Below are 19,498 nucleotides of genomic sequence, written 5' to 3' on the forward strand. Positions count from 1 at the left end.
CCCATTAAACAAAAACACATTTATCATTCTGAACAGCATTGCCCTTACACATATAAAACATTGTGGCAAGTTATTAGGAAAAGATATGATGACCTACGTGTACCAAAGCTTGGGGTGGCGGCCTATGGAATGACTGTTTCCGTTGGTGTAGGATTCTTTCGTGGCGGATTTACTCAGAAGGAACTCCTGCAGCTTCAGCTTCACCTCGGTGCTGGCCACGGCTCCTGCAAGGCAATGGAGCAAAACACACCTTACAAAATGTTCAATGAAGAGGAACAAAATGGTTCTACAGGCGAGAGGAGACCACTTTCTACAACTCTCATGCCAGCAATCTAGCCCTATAAATAAATATTAATGGGACAGTGTGTCCCTTAGCCACTGAGAGGGTTAATCCTGATTTAGGAAGTGTGACTCCATTTTGCTAGTTTCTAGGTAACAGGTTCGCACATCACGCTCTCAGCCAGAGGGAAAGGCCTATAAAAGTGACAATTTAATTCAGCTTCCCACACTATTTGTTTACTCATCGGGTACTTGTGAAATTACTTACTGCCAGCATTTCAAATTAATATTGTGACTCTGAAAGCATATGAGGCATTGTGCGGGCTGTTGGAAAAAGGATTAAATACTCTCCCCTAAGGTCAATTAAATCTCAGTTTGCGCTTATTGACTGCTAAATGAAAAACCTGCTGCACCTACGTGGTGGAGTGGGAGCAGACGGCGAACATAAAATGAGCAAATAGATTAGGAATTGTTACAGTCGCATACAAAGCTCTGATTAATTCACAAAACCCAAAGTCAATATTTATTTTAAAAGCACAAAACAAAAAAAGTACAGCGGGGGCGACACTATTAGTGGAACCTCTACCCCAAATTTACAGATGAGTGTTTTCGGTAAGGCATAAGTCAATTGCATTTACATAATTACAATGCCTTCTAACTAAAGTCCACAAAGGCTCTGGCCCAGGCAGGGCACTACTTCACTGAGCTGCTGTTGGCATGGAATTTAATTATTTGTGGATATTCTAGCACAACAGCCAATGTATACACTTTTTGGACTTCAAGGAAACCTGAACTGAAAAAAATCAAAATAAACATACACAGGTCATACTTACCTCCAGTGTAGTCTACTCATCAGTCTCTTTCTCCTCTCCTGGGTTTTGTTTCTCTACTGTGATCCATGGAATTCTCAATCCTCAGTCTAAACCATGCAGATTGCCTGGCTATTCTGCTGATCCTCTGCCTCTAAAACGTTAGCCCCGGACAAGCATGCAGATTAGGTGTTCAACTGAAGTTTGACTGGATTTTCTGCATGCTTGTTTCAGGTGTGTGAGTCAAATACTATTCCAAAACGTAGACAAGGGAAACAACGCTTACCCCAGTCATCTCACAATTGCACCAAGAGAAAAAGAATATTCAGATCTGCACTGATGTTAGAAATGTGTAAATACCTATTGCCAGACGTATGCATGAGATAAAAGTACAACACTCTATTCCACAGCCAGGGCTGGATTTACAATAAGGCTCTGTAGGCACGTGCCTACAGGCGCCTGATGATGGAAAGGTGACTCACTCCCCTCCCTGAGCTCCTCCCTCCTTCCCATGCAGAGTCCTGATGAGTGTAAATGAGAGGTTACTCATCCCTGCTCTTGGCATTCCACTGATAAGATCTCCCTTCAGTCAGGGACACCTCTAGCTACCTAATACTTGGGGGCACCTCTAGCTTCCTAATATTGAGGGTACGTCTGGCCACCTAATACTCAGGGGCACCTGTACCTATGACAGGCAAGGGAAGTAAAGGAGAAGTGACAGCTGGGACAGCCAGAACACTTGCAGTGCAGTTTGCTGAGGGTTTGTGGGTTTATGGAGGGCGAAGTCTAAGGTGACAGGATATCTGTGCCTATAGGCTCCTGTGAGTTAAATCTGGGCCTGTCCACAGCTGTAGTGTTTTGGACCAGCTAGCCCTTACACTGAATATTCACCTGAAGTGTCAAAATTCAAGTTCATGTTTTATCACTTGTCTGTACCTGTATATGCACATGTGTTTACTGTGAACATGTTTATTACATACATATTGATTTGTATACTCGCTAAATACAGAATATAATTACAGCATGTTTATTTAAAGGACCACCGAGGTGACATTTGACATGATGAGACAGACATGTGTATGTACGGTGCCTAGTACACAAATAACTAGGCTGTGTTCCTTTTTTTCTTTCTCTCCCTGAAACAGTTAAACATCAGGTATGCAAATGACAGTTTCTGACCGGGTCGGGGCCGGGTCAGACTATAGCATAACCCTCACTGATAAGTAATGACAGCCATAAAACATTTCCTGTCAGTAAATGGCTTCTGAGAGCAGGAAAAGGATAAAAAGGGTCAATAGTTCATAGATTTGAGCTCTGACATTCTTCAATGAATGTGTCATTGAGCAGAGACAGTGAAACAGTAAAAGCGTAAAAACTAGATTTAAATATAAAATAAAACTGTGAGATATCTAAATAAGTCATTTTTAGGAGAAGGAGGATAGATACAATTGTTTTTCTCATCAGTTTATTTTCACCTCGGATGTCCTTTATTGGGTCTAATCCAGTCAGACCTGACAATGATGTCAGAAACATCTGATCTGCTGCATGCTTGTTCAGGGTCTATGGATGAACGTTTTATAGGCAGAGAATCAGCGGTATAGCCAGGCAACTGGTATTGCTCAAAAGGATATCAATATGGCAGTCTTCATATACCTTACACCCCAGGTTATCTTTATCATGCATTTTCCATGTAAAATGTAGTGCGTGTCATACAGTCTGTCCACATGGAAATCTGCAGACATTTCTTGAGGCAAATCTTTAAACCTTGGGACTGGCTCCAGAGATCCCTGGACAGCACTAGCATTTGGAGAATTCCACAATTTGCCATCCATAGCATGGGTGATGTTTATGAAGTAAATTTGATTTTGCTGAGAAAACAGAGGCAAAAATCCAATAACTGGAAGACAGAGTTGTGCATCTTCAAAGGAAACAGAATGTATTTGTCTCCCTCTAGTGAGCACATGTATAGATCACAACATCTGACCAGAAAACAAGTTCCTCCGCAGTGAAACACTGCCTGAGAAGATAGAGAACGCTAGAGATAAACTCCAAACCGTCCTATTCTCTGTACTAAGACTGCTAACATTGCTAAAAGAAAAAAATAATCTGAAGAAGTCTAGGGACAAAGCTGCTGAGAAACTATTAACATTATCCAGATTGTATTAAACAGGAACTGTCAGGAAAATCGTAACATTTAAAACACATACAAATAAGAAGTACATTTCTCCCAGAGTAAAATGAGCCATACGTTACTTTTCTCCTATGTTGCTGTCACTTACAGTAGGTAGTAGAAATCGGACATTACCGACAGGTTTTGGGTTAGTCCATTTCTTCATGGGGGATTCCTAGCATGGTCTTTATTCTTTGTGCTGGACACCCTCCCTGCTTGCTGCACACTTTTTTGGCAGTTGGACGGAGCAACTGCCATTCACTAAGTGCTTTTAAAAGTAAAAAAAAAACCTGAGAACACCCCATGAGAAGAATGGCTAGTCCAAAATCTGTCAGTAATGTTCAGTAATGTCACATTTTTACTACTTACTGTAAGTAACTGCAAGATAGGAGAAAAGTAATTTATGGCTCATTTTACTCTGGAAGAAACATACTTCTTATTTGTATACGTTTACATGTATTTAAAATGTTAAGATTTTCGCGACAGAGGTCCTTTAAGGGATTTGTAGATATTTATAAAAATAATAATAGTTTATAAGAGTTGTAATAATTAATAATATTAGTGATAATAAGTAATAATAATAAGATACACCAAACTAAGCACCGATCGTATCACATAAAGCCTATTTCACATTATCAAACGCAGATGGACGTGCAATCAAAACGCAACGCTTGCGATCGCACGCCATCTGCACTGCCTTGTGTTGCGCTTCTGATCTCATTCACTACAGTGAATGGGTCAGCATTGCATTTTCCAAAAAAGCATGCAGCAGTGCACATTGCATCACACTGCTGTGCAACGCAGCGTCAGAAGGTGGAGTCTATGCAATTCCGATGTTCTTTCGTGCCTCGGTTCAGGTGTCCTTTAAAGGACTTACGAGGTGAAAATAAACTTCTGAGAAAAACAATTATATCTATCCTACTTCTCCTAAAAATGACATTTTTAGATATCCCACAGTTTTATTTTATATTTAAACCTAGTTTTTAAGTTTTTACTGTTTCATTGTCTCTGCTCAATGACACCTTCATTGAAGTATGCTAGAGCTCAAATCTATGCATTATTGACCCTTTTTATCTCTTTTCTGCTCTTAAAAGCCATTTACTGACAGAAAAATGTTTTATGGTTGTAATTACTTATCAGTGAGGGTTATGCTATAGTCTGACCCAGTCCGACCCGGTCCCGACCCAGACAGAAATTGTCACTTGCATACTTGATGTTTAACTTTTTCAGGCAGAGAAAGAAAGAAAGGAACACAGCATAGTTATGTGTGTGCTAGGCACTGTACATACACATGTCTATCTCATCATGTCACATGTCACCTCGTAAGTCCTTTAAGCAATGTATCCATAACATTTTGATAAATCTAACTTAAAGAGAATCTGTATTGTTAAAATCGCACAAAAGTAAACATACCAGTGCGTTAGGGGACATCTCCTATGGAAGCAGTAGATTTGGGCGCATGAGACAAGTGGACAAAAAGGGCGCCCCATTCACTTCCATTATAAATATCGTTTAATGGGCGCTGAACGGGGAAAATAAGGCGCCGGAGATTTTTAAGGATTTATAACGGCGCCCGGAGATTTTTAGGGATTTATAACTATGTTTGTGATGATTTAAGTTTACAAAATGAGCCCGTGACGAATAACGTTTATGAAGATAATAAATCACTATTTCTAAAACATTTCTAACACATTATTATCCACCCAAAAAAATAATTTACATTTTTTTTCTTTACATTTTTTATTTATTAATGTGTGTAAAACATTATTATCCATAGGGGGTTTTAGGTTTAGGCACCAACAGGGGGGTCTTAGGTTTAGGCACCAACAGGGGGGTCTTAGGTTTAGGCACCAACAGGGGGGTCTTAGGTTTAGGCACCACCAGGGGGGTCTTAGGTTTAGGCACCAACAGGGGGGTCTTAGGTTTAGGCACCAACAGGGGGGACTTAGGTTTAGGCACCAACAGGGGGGTCTTAGGTTTAGGCACCAACAGGGGGGTCTTAGGTTTAGGCACCAACAGGGGGGTCTTAGGTTTAGGCACCAACAGGGGGGACTTAGGTTTAGGCACCAACAGGGGGGTCTTAGGTTTAGGCACCAACAGGGGGGTCTTAGGTTTAGGCACCAACAGGGGGGTCTTAGGTTTAGGCACCAACAGGGGGTCTAGGGGTTAGGGATAGGTACAGGGAGGGTTTTTAATAAACGAAAATATAAGTTTCACTTTACAAACAGGGAAGATTAACGTTTTAAGAATTGCCGATCTCATACACATTATTTAGTGATTTATAAATTCTTAAAACACTATTTATAAACGAAATTCTACACAATAATTTCTATAAACGATATTTCCATTTATCGTTTATACCACGCGCCCTTTTTTCCCGACGCCCTTTTCGTACGTACGCATCTCCTATTACCCTCTGTCACAATTTCGCTGCTCCCCGCCGCATTAAAAGTGGTTAAAAACAGTTTTAAAAAGTTTGTTTATAAACAAACAAAATGGCCACCAAAACAGGAAGTAGGTTGATGTACAGTATGTCCACACATAGAAAATACATCCATACACAAGCAGGCTGTATACACCCTTCCTTTTTAATCTCAAGAGATCATTTGTGTGCTTCTTTCCCTCTGCAGCTATCTTCCACTGAAGTGTCAGGCTGTTTCTTCCTGCAGAGTGCAGACAGCTGTGCCTGTATGCAATTCCTCAGCATGTGAAAGCCCAGCCAGCTCAGAGGACGATTTATCCAGCTTGTAAAAGATAATAGAGCAGAGAGAAGCTGCACTAATCTAAATAACACACAGGCAGTGTGCAGAGAGGGGCCTGGAAGGGGGAGATGCATCACAGAACCACAACACTGAAGAACTTGGCAGCCTTCCAGACACAGCCTGACAAGTCTGACAAGAGAGAGATAAGTTGATTTATTACAGAGATGGTGATAGTAGAACGTGCTGCAGTAAGCCAGAACACATTAGAATAGCTTTTGGAACTTGTAGGATGATAAAAAATAGGATGCAATTTTTGTTACGGAGTCTCTTTAAGTAGACATATTAGTGATCCGCATGAGTCACTAACTTGTCATTTCTACAGATATTATGAACCAACAGCCGCACGCAGCAAAGGACTACCTAAAAAGGAAATAAAGAAGGAAGGTATATTCACCAATAGCAAGTGAAATAATAAGGGTACACAAAGTTTTCTCAAAATTTTGTATTATGAAAACTTTATTGGAAGTAAGGGGCAGCATGATAGCATAGTGGTTAGCGCTCTCGCCTTGCAGCGCTGGGTCCTTGGTTTAAATCCCAGCCAGGGCAACATCTGCAAGGAGTTTGTATGTTCTCCCCGTGTCTGTGTAGGTTTCCTCCAGGCACTCTGTTTTCTTCCCTTATCACCAAAAAATACAGATTAGTTAATTGGCTTCCCCCTAAAATTGGCCCTAGACTATAATATATGCACTACACGATACATACATAGACATATGACTAGGGCAGAGATTAGATTGTGAGCCCCTCTGAGGGACAGTTAGTGACAAGACTATATACTCTGTACAGCGCTGTGTAATATATTGGTGCTATATAAATGTATAAATAAATAAGGAATATGCAACCGCTGCAGTACAAGTAATGAGCAAAAGATGGCAATAAAACAAAAAATTACATTACTGCACTTGTTATAATTGTTCATTTTTTATACACTACTTTAGGACAGGATGAACTCAGCAAGTGCATTTTTAGTTCATTTTGCATTTAGGTTTGTCTACTGCCCTGTGCAACTCAGAGCGCTGCACCCAAGTAAACCACTAGAGGGCTCATTAACTTTGTCATCTCCACTGATTCCCTGAGCCACCCCAGTGGGGATACTGTAAGTGATGCTACTAAGTGGATAGAATTGCCTCCTTCACCTGGGTCATACCAGACATCTGCCTGAACACAACCTCTCATTTGTTGTACAAGGCAGACAAGCTGGGGTGGAGATGGATGGACACGGCTTTTGTATTTTCAGCAAATACTTTTATCCCTGCCATAGTCATATGTAAATTATAGTCTGTATCCAATTTTAGGGGAAGCCAATTAACGTATCCATGGGCGTCCGCACATATGGCAAAACCGGGCATCTGCCCGAGCCTGGCCGCCCGCTGCCCCCCCCTGGCCGCATGCCCATGCAGCCAGCAGGAGGGGAACAGCGCAGAGATGAGAGAGAGCTATGGGCACAGTGGGGAAGGGCGGACGTCTCCCCCCCCTTCCCTCACCTTAGGGGGCTCTCTCTCCCTCGCTGTCCCCTCCGGAATGAAGTGTGCAGCGGCTGGGCAGCGGGCGGAACTTACCTCGTCTCGCTCCTGCGCCGGAAGTTCTGGTGCCGCACTCTGGTCTGGATCAGGCCAGAGTAGCGGCTAATCCATCCGGCGCGTGCGACGTGAGGAGGTAAGTTCCGCCCGCTGCCAGCCGCTGCACACTTCATTCCGGACTCCGGAGGGGAGAGCGAGAGAGGGAGGGAGAGCCCCCTAAGGTGAGTGCCCATAGCTCTCCCTCTTCTCTGCGCTGCTCCCCTCCTGCTGGGGCACACATGGCGACCTTTTCTGGGGACATATACCCCTGCCTATATATACTGGGACATATCCCCCTGGCTACATTATATACTGGGACATATACCCCTGCCTAGTGCCTACATATACTGGGACATATACCCCCTGCCTACATATACTGGGACATATACCCCCCCTGCCTACATATACTGGGACATATCCCCCTGGCTACATATACTGGGACATATACCCCTGCCTACATATACTGGGACATATACCCCTGCCTACATATACTGGGGACATATACCCCTGCCTACATATACTGGGGACATGTACCCCTGCCTACATATACTGGGCACATATACCCCTGACTACATATACTGGGCACATATACCCCTGGCTACCTGTTCTGGGGACATCTCTACCCCTGGCTACCAGTTCTGGGGACATCTATACCGCTGGCCACCTATTCTGGGGACACCTATAGACCTGGGGCTACCTATTTTTGGGGAACCACTGCTGTCAGATTGAGTGTATTTTGGGGAACTGCTGCCAGGTGAGAGGTGTCTACAAATTAAGGGGGCATTCTGCCTATTTATGTGAAAAGCTGTCTATTTATGTGCCTCATGACTGCTGAATTTGTCTTGTTGCGGGCCTCATGGTTACTGACTTTGTCTTGTTGGGGGCCTCATGATTTGTTGGGGGCCTCAAGATTGCTGAATTTGTCTTGTTGGGGGCCTCATGATTGCTGAATTTGTCTTGTTGGGGGCCTCATGATTGCTGAATTTGTCTTGTTGGGGGCCTCATGATTGCTGAGTTGGTCATGTTGGGGGCCTCATGATTGCTGAATTTGTCTTGATGGGGGGGGGGCCTCATGATTGCTGAATTTGTCTTGTTGGGGGTCACATGATTGCTAACTGCGAGACTATGGAAAAAGCTGAATCATCATCATATGAGACAATAGCATTGAACCTACTTTTTCCGCTTTTTAAAACAGAAAATGAAACTGGGAGGTTCTAAAAAAATGAATAATTTTTTCAGGAGTACGATGGATGAAATTGTTTATCTTCACAGTTTATTTTCAACTTAATTTTCCATAATGTTCATGTATGAGTTAAAACGTTTGTGTTTAGTTTAAATTGCTGTTGGCACTTTGTGATAGTAAAGTGACTTTGCAGTTTGGACACTCGACCTCCAAAAGGTTCGCCACCACTGTCCTAATCTAATGTCCCACCATTGCTTAGTTCATGTAAACTTGTCTCCACCCACACCACACCCACATTCTGGTTCATGACCACACCCATTTTTCGGCGCATGACGTAGCTCTACGCGCGCCACACAACGCCAACCCAAATTTGCGGCGTTTTCGCTCCCCACTTTTTGCCCCCCCCTGGAAAATTTTCTGCGGACGCCCATGAACGTATCTGTATGCTTTTGATATGTGGGAGGAAATCAGAGTGCCCAAAGGAAACCCACGCAAACAAGGGGAGAACATACAAACTCTGTGCAGATAGTGACCTGGCTGGGATTCATGCCTTTTTTTTTTCTGCACCTGTGTTTGGTCTACCCTACATTACAAAGTCATTGTATATTGCGAGGCACCTGCAAACATAGCATAGACTCACAAGTAGTACCTGTTTTGCAATATAAAGACACTTTCCATTCAACAAACGTGTCTTAAAGGACAACGTAAGTGGGAAGGCTATGGAGGCTGCCATTTTTATTTCCTTTTAAGCAACACCAGTTGCCAGGCTGATCCTTTGCCTCAAATAATTTTAGCTATAGAAGCTGAACCCACTTTCTGCATACAGTTCCACTTTAAAAAACAACTCCAGTAAAAATAATGTAATAAAAAAAGTGCTTCATTTTTACAATAGTTATGTATAAATGATTTTGTTAGTGTTTTCCCATTGTAAAATCTTTCCTTTTCCTGACATTTACATTCTGGCATTTACCAAATGGTAACATTTTTACTGCTGACAGGTGATGTCAGTGGAAGGAGATGCTGCTTGCTTTTTTGGCAGTTTGATCCAGCTGTAAACAGCTGTTATTTCCCACAATGCAATGAGGTTCACAGACAGGAAACTGCCAGGACCATGGTCCTCACAGTTTCCTGTGGGAGGGGTTTCACCACAATATCAGCCATACAGAGCCCCCTGATTATCCATTTGAGAAAAGGAAAAGATTTCTCATGAGAAAGTGGGTAATAGCTACTGATTGGGATGAAGTTCAATTAAAAAAAAATAGGTCCACAAGTGTCCATAGCAGAGGAAGATTAATATAAAGGATCTTGAGAGAATAGGATACAATTAACAATATTTTTTTCCCTTTAAAGAGAATCTGTATTGTTAAAATCGCTCAAAAGTAAACATACCAGTGCATTAGGGGACATCTCCTATTACCCTCTGTCACAATTTCGCCGCTCCCCGCCGCATTAAAAGTGGTTAAAAACAGTTTTAAAAAGTTTGTTTATAAACAAACAAAATGGCCACCAAAACAGGAAGTAGGTTGATGTACAGTATGTCCACACATAGAAAATACATCCATACACAAGCAGGCTGTATACACCCTTCCTTTTGAATCTCAAGAGATCATTTGTGTGTTTCTTTCCCCCTGCATCTCTCATGCACTAAAGTTTCAGGCTGCTCTTTTCTTCCTGCAAACAGCTTTGCCCTTGTCTGAATTTCCTCAGTATGTGAAAGCCCAGCCAGCTCAGAGGACGATTTATCCAGCTTGTAAAAGATAAGAGAGCAGAGAGAAGCTGCACTAATCTAAATATCACACAGGCAGTGTGCAGAGAGGGGCCTGAAAGGGGGAGTTCATAGCAGAACAACAACACTGAAGAACTTGGCAGCCTTCCAGACACAGGCTGACAAGTCTGACAAGGGAAAGATACATTGATTTATTACAGAGACTGTGATAGCAGAAAGTGTAGCAGTAAGCCAGAACACATTAGAAAAGCTTTTGGAACTTGCAGGATGATAAAAAACAGGATGTAATTTTTGTTACAGAGTCTCTTTAAAGTATGATGTCCCTTTAAACAAGGTGACTATTTCTATCCAGTACAGGTGTGCTTTAAAAAAAAACACTTGAGGGAATGGCTTTCTGGAAGTTTAGATGAAAATACTTTATTACAACATAGATCTCCTGCCAACCACAAGCATGAAGGAAAATAAAGTATGTTTTATAAGCAATCCGATAGGTGTCAGGAAGGTTGAACTGACGCTCAGAATTTGTGTCTGACTGTGGATAGAGGAGGTTTAGTAGTTAGTGACACTCCATAGTGGACACTGATTACTCGAGCAAACTGTAACCCAAGCTGGGGAGAAAACAAATTAAAATCAAATGAAACAATCATTTTGAGGTTATGAAGAGAGCACAGGATTTTAGAGCCTGGAGTGGACGTTTTTTTGTCCTGGTCTGTGGAAACCTGCCACGGCTGCAATCTCAGTGACCACAGCACATAAACTTCCTTTAAAATGTTAGTGATATTATGTTATTCCTCCTCATAAGCTGTCAGAATATATTACAGTTCACAGAGGCTTAAAAGGCATGAATAGTACGCAGTCTAATACACGAGGTGCATGAGAGAGGTAAAATGACTAAGATACCGAAAATGCAGGCGCACAGTCCCTGAATACACAGTAATCTCATCGTGCTAAATGGCACTTCATGTACCATTTAAAGCGGACCCAAACTCTTGCTTTCACAGCACTGAATGAAAAGTCTTTATAGCACATACAGCTGCTTAATACTCCCTGCTTCTGTGATATTTGTTTGTTTAGGCAGATCAAACTGTCTTATCAGTAGCTGTGAATTGAGACAGCAAGAGTTCTGCCCAGCATCTCTGAGGTTTAACCCTTGCTCATGCCCCCTGCAAAGCAAATCCAGGTTAGAACCTGTTTCCAATAGTGCCAAATTCGGTATGAATCTGTAGCGTTTCCCCTCAGGTGTGAGAAACGGGGAAACGCTGCCTATCTTCTCAATGGCTTTGCCATCTAGATCACAGTGCTGTGTGAATCTGGACAGCATACTGCAGAAATTTCTGCAGCACGCATTCAAATCCCTATAGTCGTACATAGTATACCTTAGCAATTTGGGCTGCATTTTCAAAGCACAACGGGAGCCGCGGCCGTATCGGAAACGGCTGTGGCTCTTAGCGGAAAACAGCCCTTAAAGCTTCAGGTTTTTTTAGCATTTCCATAAAGGTTCTCATGCTGTGGCTTATCCTTTAGAGCAGAGAGGAAGTTCTGAGTTTCATTCCACTTTAGCACTACCATTATTACATTATTGTCAATGCATTTGGCCTTTCCATCAATATATATATATATTCATGATAAAAACAATATTATAGTCTTACGCTCTTTGGCTCTCTCCTTGCTGCGTGGGTGGGAAAGCTGCTGCTCACGGCGATGCCTTTCTGCTTCCTGTTCCTGTCTTTGCTGCTCCATTTTGTGCTCTTTCTCCCGCTCTAATATTTCTTGCTTTTGTTTCATTGCTAGCAGTTCCTGCTGCAACTTGAAAGATGAGAAAAAGTTTAAAAACAGCTCTCAGAACACAGAAATTTTAACAAGACGATTTGCACACACAAAACTGCTAGTCTGCCCCCATGTGGAGGAGGAGGGAAAGCTGGGGAATACCACTTTAGTTTTGTACCAGAGCTGAAGAAAAGAAAACGTTTTATACTTACCCGGGGGGCTTACGCCAGCCCCATAAGCTTGTATCGCTCCCATGCCGCCGTCCTCCGCTATCTGCAGCTCCGGTACTGGGTCCCGTCACTTCCGTCAGTTGGAGCCAGTCTGACGTAAGAGAAGTGCGCTCTTTGCATATCTCTCCTGCAACCGCTGGAGAGATATGTAGAGGAAGCACTTCTCCCTTTGCTGAATTATTCTGTTAGTTTGGCACAGTCATTAGCCTGAGGAAGCGGGCTCAGACCCGCGAAACGCGTTGCCTGTGCTACTAATAAAATCTTTTGTTACTACAAGGATTTTCGTTACTGAGGTAAGCCACCTCAATTTCTTTTCATTTTTAAACTGCTTTGAAACGCTTTTATCAATCACTAGGGCGCCTCTTTCACCTCATTGGGCTTTGGAGTGTTCACTGTATAGGGACTACGCATTTTATATGGATTCTAAGGAGCCATGGGAGCAAAAAGTGCAACAACAGTATCAGAAAGAAAATCAAAATATATATGTCAGTTTGAAAGGTAGGACTGCAGTTATGTGTCATTGCTATGCACTGAACTGCTCTCTTTATTTGATTTAAGTTCCCCTTTAGTTCCTGTCTTTGAGTTTTTACCATAGTCTCTGTGAAGTAAAGTGTATATATTAACCTGCCCATTGCCAGAGCTTTGTAGTGGGTGGTAAACAGCGTTATATACATCCTCAGCAGCTCATGTTGCAAAAGCTGAGCTTTCTTGGAAATCACATTTCTTTGTAAAGAACTTAATGGAAGCTAAGCCCCGGGGAACCATTTGCAGTCAGTTGTAAATGTTCTTAAGAGAAACATTCCTAGTCACTCTTTTCCTCTTTGGATAACAGACAAGAGGAATGACAATGGAAGCCCTGTTAATATGAGAAATGGACTCAGCTATGCAGGAAACAGATTTGCTGAATTAAAGAAATTTGGTGCCCCGATGGTTGTTTAGGGAGAGAGGCCCGGGGACGGTTTGACCAAAATCAAAAAACAACATTAACCTTTAAGAAGTGGAAAGACATTAATCATGCACAGGGGTGTAACTTGTGTTATTGCACAACCTGACAACCCAAATTTCACCACACAAACCATTGCATACCATGTGACCTCTTTATAACACATAATTGTGCTGAACAGTTACACAATTAAATTACCTCAGAATTACGTGTTCAATGCATATGCATGCATATTACCCAAGTGACATGTGTACATTTCAAATATTCTACAATAAAAAATACTGTATATCACTGTGGATAGGCCGACTTTTTGACATCCAAATTATGGGTGAAAAGTATGTGTGTGTGTGTGGGTGGGTGGGGGGGGGGGGCTATCAGCAGGTGATATAGCAAAGGTGACATATGCGGGGGGCCTCCGTATGCTGAGTGCACTGTGGCGCATGCTTCAGTATGTATACTTACCTCTCCTCGCATCCAGCTTTACGCGCTGGCCACTACAGCTTCAGGCTCACTGCAGTCCCATGCCAGTGATTCTTGTTTCAAAAAAGGAAGACAAAGTTTGCGCTGCATTATATTTCCGCGCATAACTGGAAAGGTCTCAGCACGTCCTAAAGCTTGCTTGTGTCACTTGTGTCCACGGTGTACACCAGCGTACCAATGTGAAGGAAGAAGGCCAAATGCACAAAGGATCAAGACAAAGAGGTGGGAAGCACCACTGCTGAAACTTGTTTTGGGGTCAGACTCCAGAACGCAAGTTACCTTGCAGGCAGCAGTAAACACTCCCCATCTAGTGTATATCCGCATCCGCTGTGTGTGGCAAGTGTGTTGGACTGGTCACATGACAGTGAGCCTGGAGCTCTAGTGGCCAGGTCAGAAGCTGCATGGGACACTAGAGGATGCAAGCTACAGTAAGGCAGGTAGTTGCAGGTAATGCATACTTAAACACTCTCAGCAACACACGTTGCACCAACCAGTACTGCAAGGGGGGAGGGGGGGGGAGGTTGGTTGGGTTGACTGCAGCACATTGAGAGGGTCGGCTGGAGTGGGAAAAATACAGAGGTTGCTATATTCATTCTCTACTAAACAATGCCTGCTGCCTGACTTCTTGACACTTTAAGGCGGGGAGCACACTGCAAATCCGTTTTGCGATTCCGATCCTGATTTTTCCCTGAATGCAATCAACAGAAAAACGGAGGAAAAAACGCAGCATTAAGTAACGATTAAATATCGGAATCGGATGTAAAAAACGATTAAAAATCGGAATCGCGTGCAGTGTGCAGGGAGCCTTAGTGAGAGGAGTACGGAGGACGCCAGTGGCGTCACACCAAAGTCAATGCCTCTGCATGCTCATTTTGGGCTATTGACTTAAGCCTGGTACACGCATCTCATTTTCATTGTTTTGCTATGGCAAATTGAATCGAATTGAATCCCAATCGGACATGTTGGATTCAATCGAATCAATGAATCAAGTTGGACAAAAAATTGTATGGTGTAGATGGGGCTTAAAGCCTGGTTCACACATCCAATCTTGATCCATTTTACCACTTCCTTGTAGTATGAGGCCTAACAGACTGAAAACGACTATATGTAATACTATGTGGAAGTGGTAAAATTGGGCAATCAAAATTGGATGTGTATATGCACCTTAATACTGGCCACTCATATGTCAGCTGTGATCATTCAATGCCATTTTACATGTTACAAGGATTTGCATCTATGCAAAACTGAATTAATAATCAATGAATTGTGATCATTGTAAATCACATGCAATTGTTTTATCAAATGAGAGAGCCAGAAATTAATGAAATAGATTGTTTTAATATTACAAATATATATTTTATATTTCTCAGCTATCAATTTGGAATAAATATTAATAACCTACACCCATTAACAAATAAATCCTCACCTTTAGTTCCAAACACGAACACCCCACCTAATACTAACCTCCTCCTCCTAGTGCCTAATATTAACACCCCCCTTCTAGTGCCCAACACTAATCCCCATCCTAATGCCTAACACCAACTGCTCCTCTTAGTTCCGAACAGTAACCTTCCCCTCCTAGGGCCTAACATTATCCCTACACTCCCAGTGCAAAATACTACCCCCCTCCCCCAAACGAATGCCTTACACTAACTCCCCCTCCTAGTGCCTAACATTAACACTCCCCTCAAGTACCTAACACTAATCCCCATCCTAATGCCTAACACCAACTCCTCCTCTTAGTTTCTAACAGTAACCTTCCCCTCCTAGTGCCTAACATTATCCCTACCCTCCAAGTGCAAAATACTAACACCCCCCCCCCCCCCCAACTAGTGCCTTACACTAACTTCCCCTCCTAGTGCCTAACTTCCTAACTAACACCCCCCTCCCTTAACTAATGCCTTACACTAACTCCCCCTCCTAGTGCCTAACATTAACACTCCCCTCATAGTACCTAACACTAATCCCCATCCTAATGCCTAACACCAACTGCTCCTCTTAGTTCCTAACAGTAACCCTCCCCTCCTAGTGCCTAACATTATCCCTACCCTCCAAGTGCAAAATACTAACAACCCCCCCAACTAGTGCCTTACACTAGCTTCACCTCCTAGTGCCTAACTGCCTAACTAACACCCCCCTCCCTTAACTAATGCCTTACACTAACTCTCCCTCCTAGTGCCTAACATTAACACTCCCCTCCTAGTGCCTAACAGTATCCCTACCCTCCAAGTGCAAAATACTAACACCCCCTCCCCCCCCCCCCTAACTAGTGCCTTACACTAACTCCCTCTCCCAGTGTCTAACATTAACACTCCCCTCCTAGTGCCTAACACTAATCCCCATCCTAATGCCTAACACCAACCCATCCACCTAGGGTCTAACATCAACACTCACCTCCTAGTGCTTAAAGCAAACCTGAACTGAAAATTAAAAGTCTAAATAATCATACACACGTCATACTTACCTTCTTCTGTAGTCTACTCATCAATCTCTTTCTCCTCCCTTGCATCCTGTGGTGATCCGATGTGATAGGTGGAATTCTCTGTCCTCCATTTTGAAAATGGCCATTACCCCATAACAACTTCCTGGTCAGCACACTTTTAAGCTGTAATATCGCCACATGAGCCATAGGGAAACACGGATATTACCTTGCTCATCAGTTGTCCTTTCAGCTATAACTGACAAGAGCTGATATATAACTGACAGCAACTGCAATATTTCATTTCTGACAAAATCTAGTCATAACTGGAAGGAATCATTGTTAGAAGAAAATAGTGAGCTTCTAAGAGGAACTGACAGCGAGGTAAGTATGTAATGTTCATTTGCAGGCATATCATGTGTTTATTTTAAATCATTATTTTACTTATTTCAGGTTCCCTTTAACACTAATCCTCCACCTAATGCCTAACATTAACTCCTACTCCTCCTAGTGCCTACCACTAAAAACCCCACCTAATGCCTAACACTAACTCCTCCTCCTAGTGCCTACCACTAAAAACCCCACCTAATGCCTAACACTAACTCCTACTCATCCTAGTGCCTACCACTAAAAACCACACCTAATGCCTAACACTAACTCCTCCTCCTAGTGCCTACCACTAAAAACCCCACCTAATGCCTAACACTAACCCCTCCTCCTAGTGCCTACCACTAAAAACCCTACCTAATGCCTAACACTAACCCCTCCTCCTAGTGCCTACCACTAAAAACCCCACCTAATGCCTAACACTAACTCCTACTCATCCTCCTAGTGCCTACCACTAAAAACCCCACCTAATGCCTAACACTAACTCCTCCTCCTAGTGCCTACCACTAAAAACCCTACCTAATGCCTAACACTAACCCCTCCTCCTAGTGCCTACCACTAAAAACCCCACCTAATGCCTAACACTAACTCCTACTCATCCTAGTGCCTACCACTAAAAACCCCACCTAATGCCTAACACTAACTCCTCCTCCTAGTGCCTACCACTAAAAACCCCACCTAATGCCTAATACCAATCGCCCCCCTCTCCTAGTGCCCGACATTAATCCTCCCCTCTTAGTGCCTACCGATAATATCAATCCCCCACTTAATGCCTAACACTGCTCCCTCCCCCATCACAACCTAATGCTGAACACTACCTCCCTTCTAGTGCCTAACATTAACTCTCCCCTCCTTGTGCCTAATACTAATACCCCACATTATGCTTAACACTAACACCCCCCACCCTAGTGACCTAATACTAACCTCCCCCTTGTTATACCAATAATATCGGCGCCCAAACAACCACTATTTCTATGGCTACCAGGCACTATTTTTATGGCTACTATCCATCTGGGTGCCCGATTACGGGTAACTTGCATTGGCGTGTGCCAATCCCCCTAATGACCTGATTTTGGCCCGGGAACCATGGAAACATTTGCTTTTATATGCTGCCCTGAAGATCCCGCAGCCTTGCTCTGACCTGAGAAAAGTGCAGGGGATGCAAGTCCAGCTATTAAAGCGGAATATAACCCTGCATTTCAACTTTGCTCTAAAACATTATTTACAGCATATTATATGCAACCAGCATTTTTTTTTTTTTTACTAGACCAGCATTGGAAGGGTTAAACACAGAGGTTTAAAGTTCCGTGGAGAGATATGCAGAAGTTCAGATAGATACATTTTAACTAAATAGAATGTAACAAGTTATAAATGTTACACACTCTTTGGCTGTTCTCCAGCATCTCAGTCAGAGAGATGAGTCACATTCAACATCAGATACATTTATGTAAACAAAATGTATCTATGTCAGCTTCGGATGCGTCTGCAGAAATCTAAAGGAACTTTAAGGGCTCGTTTCCACTGTAGCGGTGCGGAATCGCATGGATTCCACCGTTGAAGAAATCGCATGCAGCTGCGTTTCCCCATGCGGATTTACCCACGATTTCACATGCGATTTCGCATGGCAAGGAGCCAGGCGAATTTAACCATGTCACTGCCTGTGTATTGCCTTTCATGCGAAATCGCATGCGAAATCGCGGGGAAATCCGCATGACAAAGCCGCATGCGATTTCCCTATTGAATGCATTAGCGGCGATTCGCCCGCATTCCTGCCGCACGCGAAATCTGACGACCCTGTCGTGCAGATTTTTCCCGCACCGAAAAATGCCACCGCACACGTGGAAACAGCCCCATCCACTAACATTGAGTATGCGAATCCGCATGCAGTGCCCGCATGCGGATTCGCTATAGTGGAAACGAGCCCTAAAGCTGTGTGTAACCCTTCCAATGCTGGTCTAGTAAAAAAAAAATGCTGGTTGCATATAATATACTGTAAATAATGTTTTAGAGCAAAGTTGAAATGCAGGGTTATATTCCGCTTTAAGTATAACAAGATTATCCTAGCAATGGCACACATTTTCAATGTATGGATCAGGTCCTCAAATATTATCATTATTATTACATAAGGGAAATGATTTTGGTCCTTAAAAACAAAAAAAGAACCAGGCTAGTGATACCCCTAATCTAACAGTAAGTAATAATGGGCTACATCCTTGTAGAAGTTAAGCATAGCTGGGTAAACATTTCCTCACAGTGAGAGTTTTCCCGCTAGCAGCCAGGCAGACCACACAGCTCCGGGAAGGCTGCGCTCTCACAGACGCTTGCTGTGTTTCCCTTTCCACTTCAATTTGCACTGGCTCCCAGCTGACATGAGCAAGCTCCATAACAACCAGTGTTTGGAGGCTTAGGACTATTCCCTGACCACTCAGAGTCATTACTTAACAACATAAATATTGGCTAGCAATGAGACTTTAATTGTTTTCATTTGGGCTTGAATATTTCAGCTCCTCAGGATGAGTGTTGTCACATCTCGGCTTTCAGGTTCAGCTAATGAGCAGCATGGGCACGAAAAGTGCTAAGAGTCAAAGGGCTTGATGCAGTGAAGTCCGGTTAAATTGCCGTACCCTTGTGGTGCGCAACTATGAGTGCATGGGGAGCCCCGGGCGTTAACCCTAAGTGTCAAGTTACTGTGTGTGTTACTGTGGTAACATGCAATACATCGCGCCTTACCATCGGACCATGCATGTTAACCTGGTAACACCTATGGTGCTAAGGGTGCGACTCGTG

At 43.0% G+C, this 19,498-nt stretch overlaps 1 protein-coding gene across 4 annotated transcripts in view; it reads right to left on the reverse strand.

Moving 5' to 3' along the window:
• Positions 1–19,498, reverse strand: part of HDAC9 (histone deacetylase 9) — a 660,228-nt gene that overhangs the window by 95,446 nt on the left and 545,284 nt on the right. For 3 of the 4 annotated variants that reach the window (XM_068235994.1, XM_068235991.1, XM_068235992.1), the window contains exons 6-7: positions 12,135–12,291; positions 98–224 (exon numbers count right to left, since the gene is read on the reverse strand). In XM_068235994.1, the coding sequence (XP_068092095.1) occupies positions 98–224; positions 12,135–12,291 (284 nt within the window). The remainder of the gene's footprint in view (positions 1–97; positions 225–12,134; positions 12,292–19,498) is intronic. The other variant, XM_068235993.1, reaches the window with a different exon arrangement.

The sequence above is a fragment of the Hyperolius riggenbachi genome, chromosome 5 (assembly GCF_040937935.1).
Source record: "Hyperolius riggenbachi isolate aHypRig1 chromosome 5, aHypRig1.pri, whole genome shotgun sequence".
Taxonomy (NCBI): Eukaryota; Metazoa; Chordata; class Amphibia; order Anura; family Hyperoliidae; genus Hyperolius; species Hyperolius riggenbachi.